The sequence below is a fragment of the Dasypus novemcinctus genome, chromosome X, assembly GCF_030445035.2.
Source record: "Dasypus novemcinctus isolate mDasNov1 chromosome X, mDasNov1.1.hap2, whole genome shotgun sequence".
NCBI classification, from domain to species: Eukaryota; Metazoa; Chordata; class Mammalia; order Cingulata; family Dasypodidae; genus Dasypus; species Dasypus novemcinctus.
The window spans coordinates 184,482,178-184,499,511 of NC_080704.1; the positions used below are offsets into that span (position 1 = coordinate 184,482,178).

General features: G+C 39.0%; 1 protein-coding gene across 1 annotated transcript in view; it reads right to left on the reverse strand.

Moving 5' to 3' along the window:
* The window catches only part of PASD1 (PAS domain containing repressor 1), a 78,490-nt gene that overhangs the window by 19,862 nt on the left and 41,294 nt on the right, over window positions 1-17,334 (reverse strand). Inside the window, exon 8 of the mRNA XM_058291216.1 lies at window positions 7,594-7,672. Within this exon, the coding sequence (XP_058147199.1) occupies window positions 7,594-7,672 (79 nt within the window). The remainder of the gene's footprint in view (window positions 1-7,593; window positions 7,673-17,334) is intronic.

Sequence of the window (17,334 nt, forward strand, 5' to 3'; positions counted from 1 at the left end):
TGAGCCTCCCTGGTGCCGAGGGATTACTACCAAGTATCAGCTGATGATGTAACTAGAACATGACCTTGAATAAAAGGGCCAACTCGGACCAGCATAATATCTCGTCTACATATAATACCAGGAGTTAAAAATGCTTTTTGACCTGAATCAAAGGGGGAAATGGAAAGGACAAATGAGTTTATATGGCTGTGAGTCTCCAAAAAGAGCTGGGAGGTTATCCGAGGGGTTGCCCTTATGCACACCTCAGCAGAGTCCCAGAGACAGATAAAGTAGAAACAACCCCAGGTATTGATTCTTCTGAGGGCTACAAAGACCCACAGGTTCTATGGTCATGGCAGATGGAGTTCAGTGCCATGTCAGTTGGCCCTACTTTGGAGTTTGGGTTTCTGTGTGATGGAGCTGGACTCAGATGTGATCTTTGTCCACAAGCCTCTCCTGTTACTTTTACCGGATCTGTAGTTGGTGCAGGGGTTTAGTGTATACCCAGGGGACTTGAATCTCTGGACTGACCATGTGATAGCCAGGTCCTGAGCCTCACCAGACTTGCAACCCCTACACTCTAGTTTATTGGACTTACCCCAGTCAGCTAACATGGAGGTGAAGAAAGTCAACCACAACACCAGGAAGCCAAGAGTGCCTGCACCTGAAAGCAGGAGAATTGCATCCAGCATCCATGTGGAATCTAAGCCTCCTCTTGATACAGATGTAGAGTGGACACAACCATTCTAAGGTCCACAGGATGGAGGAATAGAGTATGGATTAGAGTGGACTTACTGATATTCTATTCATGAACTATTGTGATTAGTAATTGAAGAAATTGTGGCATTGGTGTGGAGAAAGTTGCCATGGTGGCTGCTGGGGGTAGGGAAGGGGAGGAAGAGGTGTGATGTGGGGGCATTTTCGGGGGTTGAAGTTGTCCTGGGTGGTGCTGCAGGGACAGTTACTGGACATTGTATGTCCTCCCATGGCCCACTGGCTGGACTGTGGGAGAGTGTGGGCTATGGTGTGGACCATTGACCATGAGGTGCAGCAGTGCTCAGAGATGTATTCACCAATTGCAATGAATGTCTCATGATGATAGAGGAGGTTGTTGTTATGGGGGGAGGAGTAGGATAAGGGGTGTGGGGGTATATGGGGACCTCATATTTTTTGAATGAAACATTAAAAAAATAAAGAAAGACCAAAAAAAAAAAAAAAGAATCCTGGCTCTGCCACTTATTGTGTGACTGTGGGCACGTTTTTACATAACAGGAGCCCAATTTTATCATCTGTAAACTTGGAATGGCAATACCTCATAGGACTGTGGTGGGGGTTAAGCACTTAGCTTAATGCTTGATACATAGTAAGTCCTCAGTACACTTTTTAATTCTTAGTATTACTCTTATTCTATAAGGACCATACTGTTCTCCAGGTTGAATGAATGCTGACCTTCTTAGACCACATTTTAGACACTAACATATTTGTTGAATGAATAAATGATTAAGTGCCTACCATATAATAGGTGTAAAATCAACAGAAGTTGCCCTCATGGTTACTCTCTAAGTCAGCTTTGTCTTTTCCTATCTATTTACTCATAATCATTTTAGGTAGACTGCTTCCTAGTCTGATGTGTACTATGGCCTTCCTACCCTACCCAGTCCCTGGTTCCAGCTCAGGGACAGGTGCTTCTGAAGACTCGCCTGCAACCTCCTGCCACACTGGATTTGGATGAGAAATAACCTAATAAAGTATAAGCTCCAATTCTTCGAAACACATCTTTTATTCCAATGCAGTCCAGGAGCAACAGATTTCTAGGAATGGATGGTAAACGTCAGCTGCTGCTAAGATAAGTCACCTAAACTTGTCATCAAAAGAAATTATTAAGGATAGAGTCAATTACGAAGAACTTGCCTTGGATTGCCAATGATGCTGAATTAGACACTGTTTGCCAAACGGTGATGTAGTGGTTTTGTGAAGATGACTTTGTACCTAACAGAGCCACCCTCTTCTCATTTCCTTGCCAGTCAGCAGCTTTTCTCAACAGAAAATGCTTCTTTAAATATAGGTTTGTCTACAACAGCTGGCAGAGCAGAAGCTGGTGATCTCTGGCAGAAGGCAGGGAGGGGCACTCTAGAAACTTCTCAGCAGTGACATAGAGGCCTCAGATACATGAGTGTGGCTAGTGAAAACACAGATGGGCAAGCCCTCCTTCCTTGCACTAAAAGTCACCACTGCCACTCTCAACCAGACTGGGCACACCAAAAGAGTAGGAGGCTGAAAGGATAGTAAAAAATCTGCTAATAATGCATAAGTCTGGTAATAATGTAAAAAAAATGCTTATGCATTCTTCAGCAGGGTCCCAGAGACAGCCAAAGTAGATACAAGTCCAGGTACTGGTTCTCCTGAGGGCTACAGAGACCCACAGGTTCTATGGTCATGGAAGATGGCTCTGGAGTTCAGTGCCATGTCAGTTGGCCCTACTTTGGAGTTTGTGTTCCTGAGTGTGATGGAGTTGGTCTCAGATGTGTCCTTTTTACACATGCCTCTTCTCTCACTTTTACCGGACCTGTGGTTGGTGCTGGGGTTGGTGTATACTCAGGAGACGTGAATCTCTGGACTGTCCATGTGACAGCCAGGCCCTGAGCCTCAGCAGACTTGCAACTCCTACCCTCTGGTTTATTGGACTTACCCCGGCCAGCTAACAGGGAGGTGAAGAAGGTAAACCACCACACCAGGGAGCTAAGAGTGCTTACAACTGCCAGCAGGAGAATCCATCATCCATTTGGAATCTAAGCCCCCTCTCAATATAGAGATCGAGTGGACATAACCATCTGAGGGTCCACAGGATGGAGGAATAGAGTATGGATTAGAGTGAACTTACTGATATTCTACAGTGGAACTATTGTGATTAGTAATGGAAGAAATTGTAGCACTGATGTGGAGAAAGTAGCCATGGTAGCTGCAGAAGGTAGGGAGAGGGAAGAAGAGATATGATGTGGGGGAATTTTTAGGACTTAGAGATGTCCAGGGTGGTACTGTAGGGACAGATGCTGGACATTGTATGTCCTGCCATGGCCCACTAGGTGGAGAGGGGGAGAGTATAAACTACAATGTAAACCCTTATCCATGTGGTGCAGTAGTGCTCCAAAATGTATTCACCAAATGCAATGAATGTGCCACGATAATGGAAGAGGTTGTTGATGTGGGAGGAGTAGGGTGAGTGGGGTGGGTGGTATATGGGAACCTCATATTTTTTTAATGTAACACTTTTAAAAATAGAGAAAAAAATAATGCATAAAAGGTGTTATCAGAGGCTTCACAGCCTCTGTAGAATACTACATTAAACAACTCATTCATTCATTTCCAACAAGTGTAACAAGGCAAGAAAAAGAGACAAAAGGTAGACAGATTGGAAAGGAAGAAATAAAACTGCCCCAGTTTGCTGGTAACATGATTGTCTAGGAATAGAACCCCAAGGAATCTAAAAGAAAAATTTCTAGAATAAGTGAGTTTAGAAAGGTTACAGGATACAAGAATCAATTACGCAAAAATTAATCGCATTTATATATACTAACAATGAACATGTGGAAACCAAAATTCAAAACAGAATACCATTTACCATCACTCCACAGAAAATGAAATAAGTGAGTACAAATGTAACAAGCCATGTACAGGATCTGTAGAGTGCAAACTGTTGAGAGCAGGGCACTGAAATATCTGGCTATATTTGTGTTTCTGTCTGCTGCTGCTTGCAGTTCCATCAGTTTTTGCCTCATACATTTTGAACCTCTTTTAATAAGGATATGAACATCTAGGATTGTTATGTTCTCCTGATTAATCCTGGCATCATGTATTATGAAATAACTATTTTTATCTCTGGTCATATTATTTGCTCTGAAATCTTCTTTGTCTGATATTAATATAGCTACTTCAGATTTCTTTTGATTAATGTTAACAAGGTATGTAACTTTCTATTTTACTTTTAATCTATAAATATTTTTATATTTAAAATATGCTTCCTGTAAGCAGCATATTGTTGATCTTGCACCTTTTTAATTCAATTTGACCATCTCTGACTTTAAGTGTTTATACAATTTATATCTTCCTATATAATCATTGACAGGGTTAGTTTTATGTCTGTCATGTTACTTGTTTTTTATTTCTCACATTTGGTCTTGGTTCCTTTTTTCCCTCTTTTTTGCCTTCTTTTAGATTAATTTAACATATTTATTATTCCATTTTATCTACTTTGTTGACATATTAGGGCACTCATGTTGTATTATTTTAGTGACTGCTTTACAGTTTACAATGTAAGTTGTTAACTTACCACAGTCTACCTTCAAGTGATAGTATACCACTTCACATATAGAATAAGCCTCTTGAATAGTGCATTGCCATTTACTGGTTTTGAGCAACTTTATGAGGAGGTAACTTGGTGTGATTTTCTTCATGTTTCTTTTGTTTTAGTTTAGTTGAGATCCCTGGATCTGTGGGTTTACAGTTTTCATGAAATCCGGAAATTTCCCAGCCTATATTTCTTCAAATATTTTTTCTGCCTCTCCTCCCCTGCTTTGGACACTCCATTTACAAACATCTCTAGCCATCTGATGTTTTCCGCAGTTCATTTATGCTCTTTTTTAATTTAAATTTTTTCTCCATATGTTTCATTTTGGGTAGTTCCTATTTCTGGGTCGAAAATCCACTAATTTTTCTTCTACAGTATCTAATCTGCTGTTAACCCCGCCCAGTGTATTTTTCATCTCACGAATTATAATTTTCATCTCTAAAGTTTCAATTTGAGATTTTTTTCATATCTTACATATCTCTACTTAAATTCTTAAACAGACGTAATACATATATAGGGGCTATTTTAATGTCCTTGCTCACTAATTCTAAAAATCTGTGTCAGTTTTCATTGATTGATTTTTCACTTCAATTAGGGTCATATTTTTCTAGTAATCTTTGACTGAATGCCAAATATTGTTAATTTTACTTTGTAGGGTACTAGATATTTTTGTGTTTCTAAAAATATTTTTTATATTTGCTCTGGAATGTAGTTCATTTACCTGGGAACAGGTAGATCTTTTTGGGTCTTGCCGTTATGATTTGATACCGGGGACCAGAGCAGCATGTAGCTTCAGGCTAATTTTTCCCCACTACTGAGGCAAGACCTTTTTGAGTACTCTCACCTAATGCTCTGTGTATTATGAGAATTTCCTGTGTGGCTAGTTGGAATGGGCTTTTCAGTTCTGTGTGAGTTTCCCTGTAATCTTCTAGGAGAGTTCTATCTCTGACTCCAAGTAGCTTCCTCAAGTGCATGCATTAATCAAGAAAGATGCTGAATATTCCAGGCGGACCTTCCACAGACCTCTAGAACTCTTTCTCTACACAGCACTCTCCTCTTTGGGGTGTTTTCCTTGTTTTCCTCCAGTTCCAGCTACCTTAGTCTGCCTAGACTCTCAGCTCTGACTGCTCCACTCAGTCAATCCACTGGGCTCCATCTGTGTTCTTCCTCTCTGCTACATGGCCTGGAAAGGCACTAGATATTAAGATGTGGCAATTGTAGGGCTCACCTCGTTTCTTTCCCATCTCTCAAGGGTCACTGTCTTCTGTAGCCTGATGTCCATTATCTTGAAAAGCATTATTTATATATTTTGTCTGGTTATTTTTGACTGGAAGGTTACTCTTGGATGGAAGCAGAAAGTTCCCCAATTCTATGGGATATTGTACCATTATTGAAATGATCAAAATCAGAATTGTAGGAAAATCGAACTTATTAGTGATAAGTGACAGCCACAGTATGTAGCAGCATGCAAGCTGTCATTATAACTGTGAAAAATATCTATGTTGGCTAAGACTGAATCAGAAAAAGAAAATTAAACAAGCAGTTGTGCTAAGGTAGGGGAGATTATGGGTACTTTTAAAAAACAACGAAGCAGGACATTAAATATCCTGCCATAACCCAATGAATGGACTGGGGGAGAGTGTAAAATGAGAAGTTTTAAATCCAGCTTCCTCAAAATCGCAGGACTGAAGGACTCTGGATTCTTTACACACAGCATACTTTAGACCTGAGTAAATATTTGTTGACTGACTGATTGATGAAGTAGGTTGACAGCGGCATGAATGTTGGACTGATGGCTGGGCTCAGCTTCCTTTCCATAGCAAAACTGCAATTATTCTGTGTGTAAACAGAACATTTCTCTGTTTAAATTAGCCCTCTTCTGCTATTTTTCTCCCCGTTTTTATGCTTTCTTGAACAGAATGTTAGGTCAAGCAGAGGGGCATCTTGAGAAGGGAGAGTTTTATTTATGTAGAGGGAGCTCATTAAATGAGCAATAGTTGAAAAATGCAACAGTTGAAAAATAGGATTCCTTTGAGTCTTATTACATTCCTATGAGGTTGCCTGGCAGAAATTATTTCCCCCATTTTGCAGGTGAGGGAACAGAGGCTCTTCTTGGTAAAATAACTTGCTCCAGGTCACATAGGTGGTAAGTGGAGGAATCAGGAATCCAACACTTCTCTTCTGAGGCCCAGGCCATTCTTTCGCCTCCACAGCACTGTCACTTCTGCAGCAACCCAGCCTAACAGCATGTTACATGTACCCATGGAGTGGCAGGTAAGGTTAAGGACCATGGTGCCACTTTGCCTCTTTTGTCCTTCTAGACCTCTTCTATTCTAATCTCATTTTCCTCTCAGACTAGAGTTTCAGATCCTTGAGGGCAGATCCAGGTTTTATACTTATATTAATGTGTATCCCTACAGGACATAGGATTCTCTCCAGTCATATCTGGTGAATGCATTAATTGACGATATACTGGATGACTCAGGGAAAGGATGGCTAGTTTGAGACTGGGTTCTGCCCACGATGGATGATGCAGTGTGGTGTAGCCTAATACAGCAGACAGGTCAGAATACTTTCGTTATGTAATGCACACATAAAGCAAAAAGATCTTTTTTTTTTTAAAGATTTATTTTTATTTATTTCTCTCACCTTCCCGCTCCCCCAGTTGTTTATTCTGTGTCCATTTGCTGTGTGTTCTTGTTTTTGTCCGCTTCTGTTGTTGTCAGTGGCACGGGAATCTGTGTTTCTTTTTGTTGTGTCATCTTGTGGTGTCAGCTCTCCTTGTGTGCAGCGACATTCCTGGGTAGGCTGCACTTTCTTTTGCGCTGGGCAGCTCTCCTTATGGGGCACATTCCTTGTGCGTTGTTCTCCCCTACGCGGGGGACACCCCTGCGTAGCAGGGCACTCCTTCTGCGCATCAGCACTGCATGTGGGCCAGCTGCACACGGGTCAAGGAGGCCCGGGGTTTGAACCGCGGACCTCCTATGTGGTAGATGGACGCCCTATCCACTGGGCCAAGTCCTTCCCCAAAATGATCTTGAACAATGTCTTTAATAAGCTACTACAGGGGCCATTTCAAACATGGCTGCTATTGGCTCCTAATAAGAAATGTCTACAAAATGGCAATTGTGGGACACTGCTTGTGTGCCATGCCCTTATGGGGTAATTCTCAAAAGTAAAACCATTATATTATAACACACATTAACTAAAGAATCAGCACTTCAGGAAAAGGGTCCAAACTTTTAGTCTATGGCTTTCAGTGTACATACATTGACGTCGACATCTTCATCAGGAGAATCAGCAGGCTCATCTTCTGTTCTCGTATCCTCTCCTTCATCTTCAGAGCTTCTATAAGTAGGTGAAAAGAGAGATGGTAAGCCTATCGTACTTTCTACCGAAGTCTAAATTCTCTATAATGCAATAAAATAATGCTAAATAAGAAAAAGTAGTTGTTTTAGTTTCCTTAATATATATTAACACCCATTCTTGGTTGAAGTCTCACTTATCCCACAGAAAAAGTTGTTTGCACCATATCTACAAAATAAATCATCTGGATCCTCATTAGAATGAAGTTTTCTGCAGGTCTCATGACCTAATGCCCCTTTTTTGACAGCAGTGAGCAAAGCAAGCTAAAAAAAAAGCCAAGGTGCATGAGTGAAGTTCTTTCTCAATTTTAAACCAACAGAAATGACAAAGAATGCCTTCAGGTCAAATTTAATTTTGTTTCCTGTAATTAGAGAACCTCTCCATTCTCTGGTTCATTAACAATTCATTTCTATCAAAATTAGAATTTCTATGCCCAAGGTGAGACTGCAACTCCATGGAACATTTGAGTCTAAATACTAGTTTACTTCATACCAACGAAGTGGAAGATGAGAGAGAAAAAAAGGGAAAGAAGGGGAGAGAAGGAGATGGGGAGATGGGGAAAGGGAGAAAGATAATGGAACTTGTTTTTAATATTGAGAATAGCATTTAAAACCTAAAAATAATAACTTAGAATCTGTTATTAAAATGATACTTTTTGTTTTCAAGAAATTTTCTTTTGCAAACCAGAGTGAAATGCACCATCACTCAACAAAATGAGAAAACTGAAGTTTGATAGCAAACATGAAAAAAAAAAGACCTCAGAGTAGCAAGGTGGTGATATCTATGAACCTTTCCAATGCATCCATTCAGAGTACGCAAATTAATGAAATAACTTTAATATTTTGTATAATTCAAAATATGGATACTTATCCAACTGAGAGAAATTTTCCATTCTAAATTTTACAAGTCCCAGCCAAAAATTCATTTAATATATTCGTTTTTAATGCTAGAAAATACATCCAAAAGATGTATTTTAGATGTTTAAAGATGTACATTAAGGAAATATATGTTTACACAGCATGAAAGAACTTAATTAATTCAGTCATCTGTGTGTGTAATTGATTGGACTAGAAAATATGTAATGTCTTTCTTATCTAATATGACTTTCAGTGCCAAGTAACTTAAATACAAACTGAGTTACCCATAAATTTTCCCATATCATTAAAAATAATATTCTTAATAAAGATAATCTAAATTTTTTTCAGTATTTGACTTAATTTAGTCAATTGTTTTCAAGGTCCACCTGAGGAGTATATCTGTTCCTCAAAAGCAATTTAATGGCTCCACACTGGCTTTTAAGTAGTAATTATCTTTATACCTGAGATAAAAGGCATGCAAATGTTATTGCTGCCCTATCCAATATGGTTGCCACTAGCCACATGTGGCTAAATTAAAATTTAAATGAGTTTAAACTAAATTAAATTGAAAATCTAGTTCCTCACTTGTCACAGCCACATTTCAAGGGCTCAGTAGCTAAATGTGGCTACCAGATACTATACTGGACACAGCAGATTACAGAAAATTTCCATCATCTCAGAAATTTCTATTGGACAATGTTGTATCAAAGGATGCAGTGAAGACTTTTATTAGCCAAGATACTGACTTCGAGAACCAAACACTGAGATGATTATGCTTTGCTTTAAGAGCACTAACTTGGATATCAAAGATGGTAGAAGTAAAGGAAAGCAAATGTTTCCCAAAATCTTCAGTGAATTTATAGTTCATGTATTTCTATAAGTCCATATAGGTGGCAGATATCTGACTTAAAATCATAATGTACAAGTGACAAGTAAGCACAGACATTTCGGAAAAAAGCGTTAAGGACTGTTTCATGCCTACCTAGCCAGTGCGTGTAAAATGAGTTCAGCATGGGCATAAGCCATGCAACAGCGGGTTTTTTTGCAATAGGGTTTGCAGCTATGGCCACTGCTAACCTTTGGTAAGGAACAGATACAAAAAGAACATTCCTTTTTCAAATTTCATTATGTAATTTTCAAAAAGAGAGAAAGGAAATGATGAAAGAGCACTTTGTTGGTTTTGTTTACACAACCAAAACACCTTCTAATTCAACCAAGTAAAGTACTTCTGTCTCGTTATGTAAAATCTCAAAATATTACTCTCAAAATTGGGTCCTTGATGTTTCTTATTCTTTCTCCATTTTAAATCTTTGCCTTCCTTTGGTAAAGTACTCAACACTGCTGAATTACTTTAATGCAAGGTTGTTCTTGGCTCAAAAAGTCATCTACTTCTACTTGCTATATAAATGAAGCTGTAAGTATGAAAAAGACATTGAATGAATACTGTCCTTTCATACATCGATGGAGTACAAACCAAGGTGTGTTTTGAACATATTGTGGCAGAGAGTCAGCAAAGTGATGACAGTAAAAGATATAATCCTAAATGTCCCCCCTTGTTTAACTTACAGATGAGATGATCTAATCTGAAGCAAAGAGAGAAAGGAAAATCAGATACATCTTTTTGGTTGCAGGTTGTGACCAAAGTTTAAGGGGCTAATATTTAAGACTACTTTAACACTAAGGCTAGTCTGCAAACTCCCAAAGGGAGCTCACTACCGGGCCTTGCCTGTAATGTGAAATCAGGGGTCAAGTGGCAGGCATCCCTCTTTCCTCCTGGCCCACCTGCATCTCTGTCAGCCCTCACAACCAGATTGGTTCGCCCACCTTCGGAATTACCATGTTCTTAGGAGAGGATTCTTGTTAAGGGACTCCCCAGAGACCAAGCTGAAACAGCCCCCTCTCTGCTCCAGCCCACACTATCCGTGCCCAGTATTCCAGAGATGTCATGGAAATTTGACAGATTTTGGGGTCACACAGACTTGGGTCTGAACGTCAGCTGTGAGACGTACTTATTAACTGTGGGACTTTGGGCAAATCTCTTTGTCTCTCAGAACCCCTATTTCCTAATGTTTGAAAGTGGGACTCATAGCACATGCCTTGCAGGGTTCTTGGAAAGAAAAAATAATGCTTGGAAAAAGTGCTTTGTAGTCTGTACAGTCCTATACAAATGTAACCATCTCAGATGCCCTCATTAACCCTTCTCCCTCTGATCGTTCCTGTCATCTAAGTTTCTTCTTTACTTACATACAGGATTTGGGACTTACGATACTGTAAAAGTTGCTTTGCGATTGTACTTTTGTGATTTTGATTCTCTCCCCTAGAAAAAGTGTTCCTCAAAAATGAGTTCCACATCTGTGATCATTTCTCTATTCCCTTGGAGTCAAGAAGCAGTCTCTCCAGTGGAAAGAGAAGCTTTCTGGGGACTGAGAGAGTCTGGGTTTTGCAGAAATGCATCGAAAGAGTTTCAAGTGTCGCCACCGCTATAGATCTCCTAGGCCAATACCCTCACTTTGGGGGGTGGGGGTTGTGTGCGCACAGGCTCTGCATACAATGCACACCTGTAACTGCCCACTGACTCACCCTACACATCCTGATCCTTCCTAATAGGAAACAGTTGCCTTGCCCTTCAAATATTTGATAGCCCTTTCTCTTCCAATACAGCACTTTTTTGTAAATTACCCATTGAGAAATGTCATCTGGATATATTTGGTTTAGTCAAAGATGGAGTTAATTCATTTTAAGAAACTTATCCAAAGGCAGAAATTTAGGCAGTGGGGATAATTTTGATAGATGCAGGGAATCAGTTACTTAAATTAAGTGCTTCATCATGACCCTTAATTATCCTAAGGTACTGCTGACTAAACCTGCCCCTTACCCACCACCAGTCTTAGCCATCAGGCAGGGGCAATACTATCATTTACTGAGTTCCTGCTAAGTGTCAGATATCGTACACATATTATCTTTTTGAATCCTACAGTAACCCAATGACATGGGTTCTGCTATCATCCTCACTTAGATGAGGGAAATGAACTCCACAAGGTGAATAGCTTGTACAAGGTCATAACTTAATAAGTGGCAAAACCAGAATATGAACCCAGGCTTCCTGACTTCTTTTAACATTGTCGTCAATAGTGCTCTCACCACCATCAGAGAATAGGAGAAATGACAGTCTCTAGTTTTGCAGAACTCCAGCCAGAAATGTCTCAATTTTGCCATGCACCTGTTCAATATGACTTCATTTTCATATGACATCAAAGTGTGAGTGGGGCTGCATGTTAATGTCCGTTCCACTCCTTTATAGTCACACCACAAGGTAACCAACGGACATCCTCCACAGAACCAACTGCAAGTTCAGAGTGAGCTATTACCAACTTTGCCAAATAGTTTGTGCACATTACCATTCTCTCCTTTCTTTCCAAAAAGGAGCCCCTGCTGGCTCCTTCTCCACTTCACTTCACTTTTGGAAATACTTTGCTTTTTTTTCCCTTTGCTTTTTGAGATGAGAACAGACCAATTTACCAAAAGTCAATCTCTTAACATTCAATTTGCCAAAAGCCAACTGGGCAAAAGATGAAATTGCTGAACTGGCCAGGATGAGAAGAGCTAAGCTTGTGATAGGGAATCAGGATTTCAGGGTTCTAGGGCCTGCAGACTCCCCCTGGACTCTAGTCTACCCCACCAACCTCTGGGATGGGCAGCCCAGGCTATGCTGGATGCTGGGCTCTACTTTATTTCTTTTTCCCAGCACAAGTTCCCCTCTTTTGACTCCTGCTCCACCTAGCTACAGCAGTACAGAGCTAAGCTAAAGATAAATGGAACCTTCCCTAAAATGTTAAAAGGAAAAACGATCAAGCAAATTATCACTGCTGTCTTCAAAAAAGCTGTTAAAAGCTTTCAAGCTACTATATATCACTGAAATTTATTAGAGTGAAGATAAACAACAGTTTGGGTAAACTTGGAAAATGAACCTTTAGTGACATGGGTGATGGAATCTGAAAAGTGCTAAATCATCAAAAAAATAGAAAGTGAATTCTTAATATAATTAATACTGACTTAGTATAAACTAAAAACTCACATGAAATGCTAAAATTCTGTTTCTATTCATAAGAAGAATAGTAAAACATTCTGTGGATTTTTACGTTTTGATAAATTGAACATTCCTCAAAATGCTAACAAGACTATATTCAAGAATGTAGTCATTGCATTTAATTAAGAATAATATATCCTTATGAAAAATATTTAAATTATTTAACAATATAGGGGTCTGGTCCTCAAACTGTGACCTGTAAGCCAAAGTCGGGAGCTAAGAATGTTTCTTAACCTTTTTAAAGGTTATAAAACAGATCAATTATGAACCTGCATGCTGATACATTTCCAGGGAAAATGGTGCGGTAGGAGTAGGAAGCTCCAGAACTCACCAAACAACTATTATATGGTAGGAATAGTCTGAAAAAATTATTTTCCAACTCTGGGGGCCGGAAGAACACTGTATAGCACACAGGAAGAGCAGGAGGAAGAGGCAGATAAATTATGGTAAAGAACTATAAATTGCTCTATGTGGCAGCTATCTCAGAAAGCTAAGTACAGAACTACCATATGACCCAGCCTCCCACTAGTAGGTAGAGACCCAAATGAATTGAAGGTAGGAGCTCCTACAGATACTTGTGCACCAATGTTCATAGCACCATTATGTTCAATTGCCAAAGATGGAAGTAATCCAAGTGTCCATTAAGTGATGAATAGATAAATAAAATGTGGTATACACATATGATGGAATATTATTCGCCATAAAATGGAATGAAGTCCTGATATACGCAACAACAGGGATGAACCTTGAAAACACCATGCTGAGTGAAATAAGCCAGACACAAAACGGCAAATATTGTACGATCTCACTGATTTGAAACAATTAGAATATGCAAATTATAGAGTCAAAATCTAGAATATAGGTCTCAGGAGATGGGGCGAGTTTAGGGAATGGGAATGGGAAGTTAAGGCTTAATATGTTTAGGGTTCCTATTTGGAATCATGGAAATGTTTTGGTAATGGATGATGGTGCTGGTAGCATAAAACTGAATGCAATTAACAGCACTGCAGTATATATCTGAAAATGAGTAAACAGAGAAATGTACGATTGTATATAGAGTAACAGAAAAAAAATTAATCTATGGAACTACACTACACAGTTAATTGTAAATTAAACAATGTACTTTAGTTAATAGTACAGTTATAAAAACGTGTTATCATCAATTGCAACAAATGTTCCACAGCAATGCAAGGTGTTGATGGTGGGAGGGGGGTTACACAGGAATCCTGTATTTTAAGCATGATTGTCCTGTAAACCCACAGCTTCTCTAATAAAGAATAAATAATTTCTAAAAATTATACATGCTATCCTACAGAGAACTTCTGTAGCCTGCAAAGCCTAAAATATTTACTATTTGGTTTCTTTCAGAAAAAAAATGTTTTCCAACATTTTTAATATATTCAAGAAGATTATTTCTTAAAACATGCTTTTTAATGAATCAGTAAATTTGTAAAATTGGTCATTTAGTGGATTGCTTTCAGTGAATTGATTTTGGTCACTGGACAAACCAGTCATTTTGAAGAAGGCTTCCCAACAATTTATTTTTGGTGAAATCATCTAGAGCTGGTCGTGACATCTCTCCAATGAAAGATTACGGATAAATAGACATCTCAAAATTTGAAAACAACACAGGCAGGTTAATTGTTTCTTTCCACCTAATGACTGCTGAAGGCAATGGGAAGTCCAGTCAGTTTTAACTTGGGAAAGATCTTGATGGCCTGAAATTCTTCAAGATCACATTTTCTTACTAACAAATGGACAACAAATACCAATTTTTACCATTTTAGCATTTGCTTATGTAAGCACTTTCTGAACGACTGCTTCCAGAACTTTTTTTTTTTTTTTTGCCTTTGCTGAAGTGGCCATTTTCAGTCTTGCAAATTTTTCTTTTCTTTCTTTCTTCTTTTCTTTATTGACCGTGTGTGTGTGTATGTAAGAGAAAGAGAGAGAGAAAGAGAAAGAAAGTATGACATTTCATTCAGATATTTTGGTAGAAAGAGTGGGCTATTTGAATCTGCTAAGTCTACTCCCATGGAGTAACTTAGACCATTTGTTAGCCTATATTTTAAAGACCTTGGCCGTTTTTAGGTGCAAGTTCTGGCAAATAGAGTATGGATTTTTTCCACCGAGTACTCCAGAGACAAAAAAGGATGGATTGATGTGAGTGTGTGTGTGTGTGTGTGTGTGTGTGTGTGTGCCTGTGTGTGTGTGTGTTGGGGCTGGAAGACAGGAAGAAAGGGAAATAAGATTGCTTGGGAAATAATTGGCCTTTCTTCTCCTCTCCAGTTCCCTGCTCTGAGTACCACACTCCTCACTGCTCCTTAGCCACAGTGAGAAGAGGATGGGTGCTCTTACGTGGAAGACAAATGTGCCAATGGCATCTTTCCCCTTCAGCCTTCCCTTTTTCCTGCTCAAGCCACAAATATGGGTGATATTTGTATAAGTGAACCTACAGCATACAGAATAGTTCAGATGAGTTTACATATTTAAAAAAGTGTTTAAAACAAATAAAATGTTGAGTTTCAACTATTTAGAATATGTGGTCCCTTTAAAAATCATCTGGCAAGCAAATAATTTTATCGCATAGGTAAGAAAACTCAATTCTGTTTTAGTTGTAGACTAACAGACTTGCTTCCAACCACTGTTATTATATAACTAAAAAAGAACAAAACTCAAATGCTCCACCCTTCATATATTTCAGGCGATTTGCAATGGATGGAGTCCAAATGGAGGAACTGCTACCAAAAGTACACTCCATTTCATGGAAAACACTACTCTCTAAAGGGTCATCCTGAATGCCTCTAATGTGACTTTTGGTTAGACCAGATTTCCAAAAACACATCAAAAGAAGAAAAATCTCTAACAGCACTCACTGATATTTCCTCACTAAAATGGAAAAACAAGAAATGCACAATATTCCTAACACTTAGGAAGTACATACAGATCATCCTAGCCTGATGTCCACAGTTCCTCAGAGGGCAAAGAACTTATGATAAGTATTACCTTAATGCCAAAGAAAATACGCAAGTAAATAAACACCAGACAACAAAAACCTTCCTGCAAAGATCAAAGAATCATCTCAAAAACAATATTGCTGATATTTACCTCTTCTGAACACTGCAGAAATATTACACAAACAGGAAGCACCATTAGAATCTGATTAGTGTTCTGTGGTCTGCTCCTTTTTCAAATGTAGAGAAGGTAACATATAGTGTTGGCTGGTGAGTCACTGGAACATGCTTGGATCCCAGCCAGAATCCCAGTTGCTAACACTAAAGACATTCATAGGCTAAATGAATGTCAAGGCCGCACAGTTTCCCATCATATATTTGTGGAAAACTCATTCCAGGAGAAATTCATAAATCAGACAGTAGACTATACTAAGACCAGCACTGTGTGGTAAAATATAAAGAAAGTTTGCTCTGTTCCCGCTAACATAACTCTTTAAGGCCAAGCCTTCCAGCTGAAGACAGGGTGTTCTATAGGGATGCATCGCCCAATCTAAGAGTAAATAAGGGATCTAAAGGACTCAAACAGACAGTTCAGCTTTGATTTTTATAATTCATCTGGTACCTTATTTGCTTGTATAGTTTCTTTATTTCATATTTAGTTCTGTTATCAACTTTTTTTTCCAGCATGAAATGGCCCCAAAACTATTTTATGAATTAAAGTGTATTATTGTTTTTCAAAATTATGCCCTTGACAGCACTTCAAAGGAAGGAAATGCACACATTTTTACATCACAAAACTCAACAGAACAACTTTTTAATACAGCCGGTGGCTTCAGAGGGCCTGGCCCGAGTACATATGTTCACTGCAAGGTTTGCCAAGCAGCCCATGTTTTATTTGGCATCTCGCTCTTTCTACTTTATAGTCTACTCGCTCAACCATTTCTCCAAGATGACATTCAAGGTGTGTCTTCTGTTACTTTTATAAGATGATTCTTAAGCCAGTTGGAGAAATAAAGCAACAGAGACTGGTCAAGTCCCAGAACAGGTTAGAAAGAAAAAGTCTTTTATGTGTGGAGCTTATTAAAACAATGAACGGTCTAAGCATTGGCTATATAAATATGATATGACTTTAAATTTGGGCTAAAACTTATTTTTCATTCTGCAGATAAGTCCCGTTAGTTTTTGTGGCAAAGCTGGGCGCACAGCTAATCACATGAATGGATACTAGAAATCAGAAGATGAGTTAATCAGATATGCAGAGTGGCTACTCTGTTTTGAGGGAGACATAAGCTGAATGCAGTTTGGATCCTGCCCTCATGGATCTTACTATTCTTAAGAGAAGAGCTAAGTCAGTTGCTGCAACCTCAGGGCAAACTGGAGAGTGACAAAAGAGCTCTCCCAACCACAGCATCAGGAGAACTTCAGAGAGTGGAAGCACTGAACTGGGTATTGAATGATGAGAAGGATTTGAGTGTACAAAATACAGAGAGGAAGGGCACTGTAGACATTGGAGAAAGCAGTAACAAAGGTACTGAAAAAGAGCCTAAACAACATTTATATGCTATGGTGACTTTACCATGGTTGCTTGTTTACTTGACATTTCCTCACTAGATAGTAAGTTTGATGGGGGCAGGCACTGGAATCCATACAATGAACAAATAGTTCAGAGATGGGTATACAATTATAAATTTTAATATGCATAATGAAGGGAAAGGGCAGAGTGCTATGGGAGAAAGCCAAAAGTGGATC